Genomic DNA, 2,117 nt, shown 5'->3' on the forward strand with positions numbered 1-2,117 from the left:
AATGATAAAGGAGAAAATATAATGAAGTGCTGTATTATTTGAAACAGACTTTTTTTAACCATTAATCTGATAGTCATATTACATAGTGTAATATGATTAAGATAATAGAAGCAGAAGGATTAATTTAGAACACTAATGTTCTCTGGGAAAAAGAAAATTTATGGTATACATAAGTGAAGAACTGTTTTGGGTGCTTTTATATATATTCAGAACTGAGGTAAGATAAGACATGCCTACTTACAGGCATAGGTATCAGGAAAGAAGAGACTCATCTGGATGATACCTTGAAAGATTCTGTGATGTACAGATGGGTAAAGAAAGGGGCAGGACAAACCATGTAGGAGAATGGTGATGCCATCATTAGAAATGAGCATGTAAGACTATAACAAAAGGAAGAATGTTTACGAGGGGGGTGATGGACATTGAGTTTTATCTTTGAATATGCTCAATTTTAGCTTCCCAAGTAGTGGGAACTACAGGCGTACACCACCAAATTTTTTTTTTTTTTTTATGTAGAGATGGGAGTCTCACTATGTTGCCCAGGTTGATCTCAAACTCCTGGCCTCAAGCAATGCTCCCTCCACTGCCTCCCAAAATACTGGGATTACAGGTGTGAGCCACCATGCCCAGCCTCAGCAGCATTCTGAAAGAATTATACACTACAGGCAGGTATACAAAAGATACAAAGTCAACACACAAAAATCAGTTGCTTTTCTATACTAACAATGAACAATCTGAAAAAAAATTACATACACAATTCCATTTACAATAGTACCAAAAAGAATAAAATACTTAGGAATTAAACAAGGAGGTGAAAAACTTGTAAAATGAAAACTACAAAACATTGCTAAAGGCAAATAAAAAAGACATAAATAAACAAAAACACATCCCATATTAGTGGATTGGAATACTTAATATTGTTAAGACAGCATTTCTAACCAAAGCGATCTACAAATTCAATGCAATCCCTACCAAAATCCCAACTTTTTTTTTTTTGCAGAAATAGAAAAACCCATTCTAAAACTCACATGGAAGCTCAAGGGATCCCAAATAGTCAAAACACTTTTGAAAAAGAAGAACAAAGCAAGAGGGCTTACACTTTCTGATTTCAAAAGTTAGTACAAACAAAGCTATAGTAATCAAACAATACGGTACTGGCATAAAGACAAACATATAAACCAATGAAATACAACACATAGCCAAGGTAAACCCTTGCATATATGGTCTTTCATGAGTTTGAAACGGATTTCTGCCATTCCTTTAGGGTAAATGGAAACCATATATAATATAGGTTGAAAGTCCCTTTATCCAAAATGCTTGGAACCAAAACTGTTTTGGATTTCAGACTTTTTTGTTCGAATATTTGCATATGCACAATGAGATATCTTGGGGCTAGGACCCAAGTCTAAACACAAAATTCATTTATGTTCCATACAGACCTTACACACATAAGCCTGAAGGTAATTTTATACAATATTTAATAATTTTGTGCATAAAACAAGGTCTTGAATGCATTTTAACTGCAACCTATCACATGAAATAAGGTCTGGGAATTTTTCACTTGTGGTGTCATGTTGATGCACAGAAAGTTTCAGATTTTGAAGCATTTTGGATTTTTGATTTAGGAGTGCTCACCTGTATATACTCTATAATACATTTTTTAAAAATCATTCAACAGCAAACTTAAAGACGGAAAAAAAGAATCTCATTAATCTTATTATATATACATCAACCTACTTCCTGAATACTCACTAACACAGTCCTTTCTCTAATTAAACAGACATAAAAGTTAACAGATAGGCCATTTCTGTCTGGAAAGAACAAATTACCTGAATGTTAGCTGGGAACGTTTCAGCAGCTTGTCTAGAACGGAGGAGATGAGGAACAATCTTTAACTTGACTCTCGTGCTGACGGGGTCCCTTTTCAGCTCTGGCTTCAGAACTGCTCCCTGTTGAAAATATGTTTGATTATAACTCAGTATTTCAAAATTTCTCTGAACTAAAAAAGTCAGGAGAACTCATCTAATACAGTGGTCTCTTTGTTTCATGATCCCTTTATACTCTTTAAAAATTACTGAAAGACTCCAAAGAGCTTTGGTTTGTATAATATGAATATT

The 2,117-nt window shown here is 34.1% G+C and overlaps 1 protein-coding gene across 1 annotated transcript in view; it reads right to left on the bottom strand.

Annotated features, from left to right (window-relative positions):
* The window catches only part of KIAA0368 (KIAA0368 ortholog), a 139,538-nt gene that overhangs the window by 55,044 nt on the left and 82,377 nt on the right, over positions 1 to 2,117 (bottom strand). Inside the window, exon 9 of the mRNA XM_012641131.1 lies at positions 1,830 to 1,949. Coding sequence (XP_012496585.1) covers positions 1,830 to 1,949 — 120 coding nt within the window. The remainder of the gene's footprint in view (positions 1 to 1,829; positions 1,950 to 2,117) is intronic.

This window comes from Propithecus coquereli, unplaced genomic scaffold (genome assembly GCF_000956105.1).
Source record: "Propithecus coquereli isolate 6110/MARCELLA unplaced genomic scaffold, Pcoq_1.0 Scaffold163, whole genome shotgun sequence".
Taxonomy (NCBI): Eukaryota; Metazoa; Chordata; class Mammalia; order Primates; family Indriidae; genus Propithecus; species Propithecus coquereli.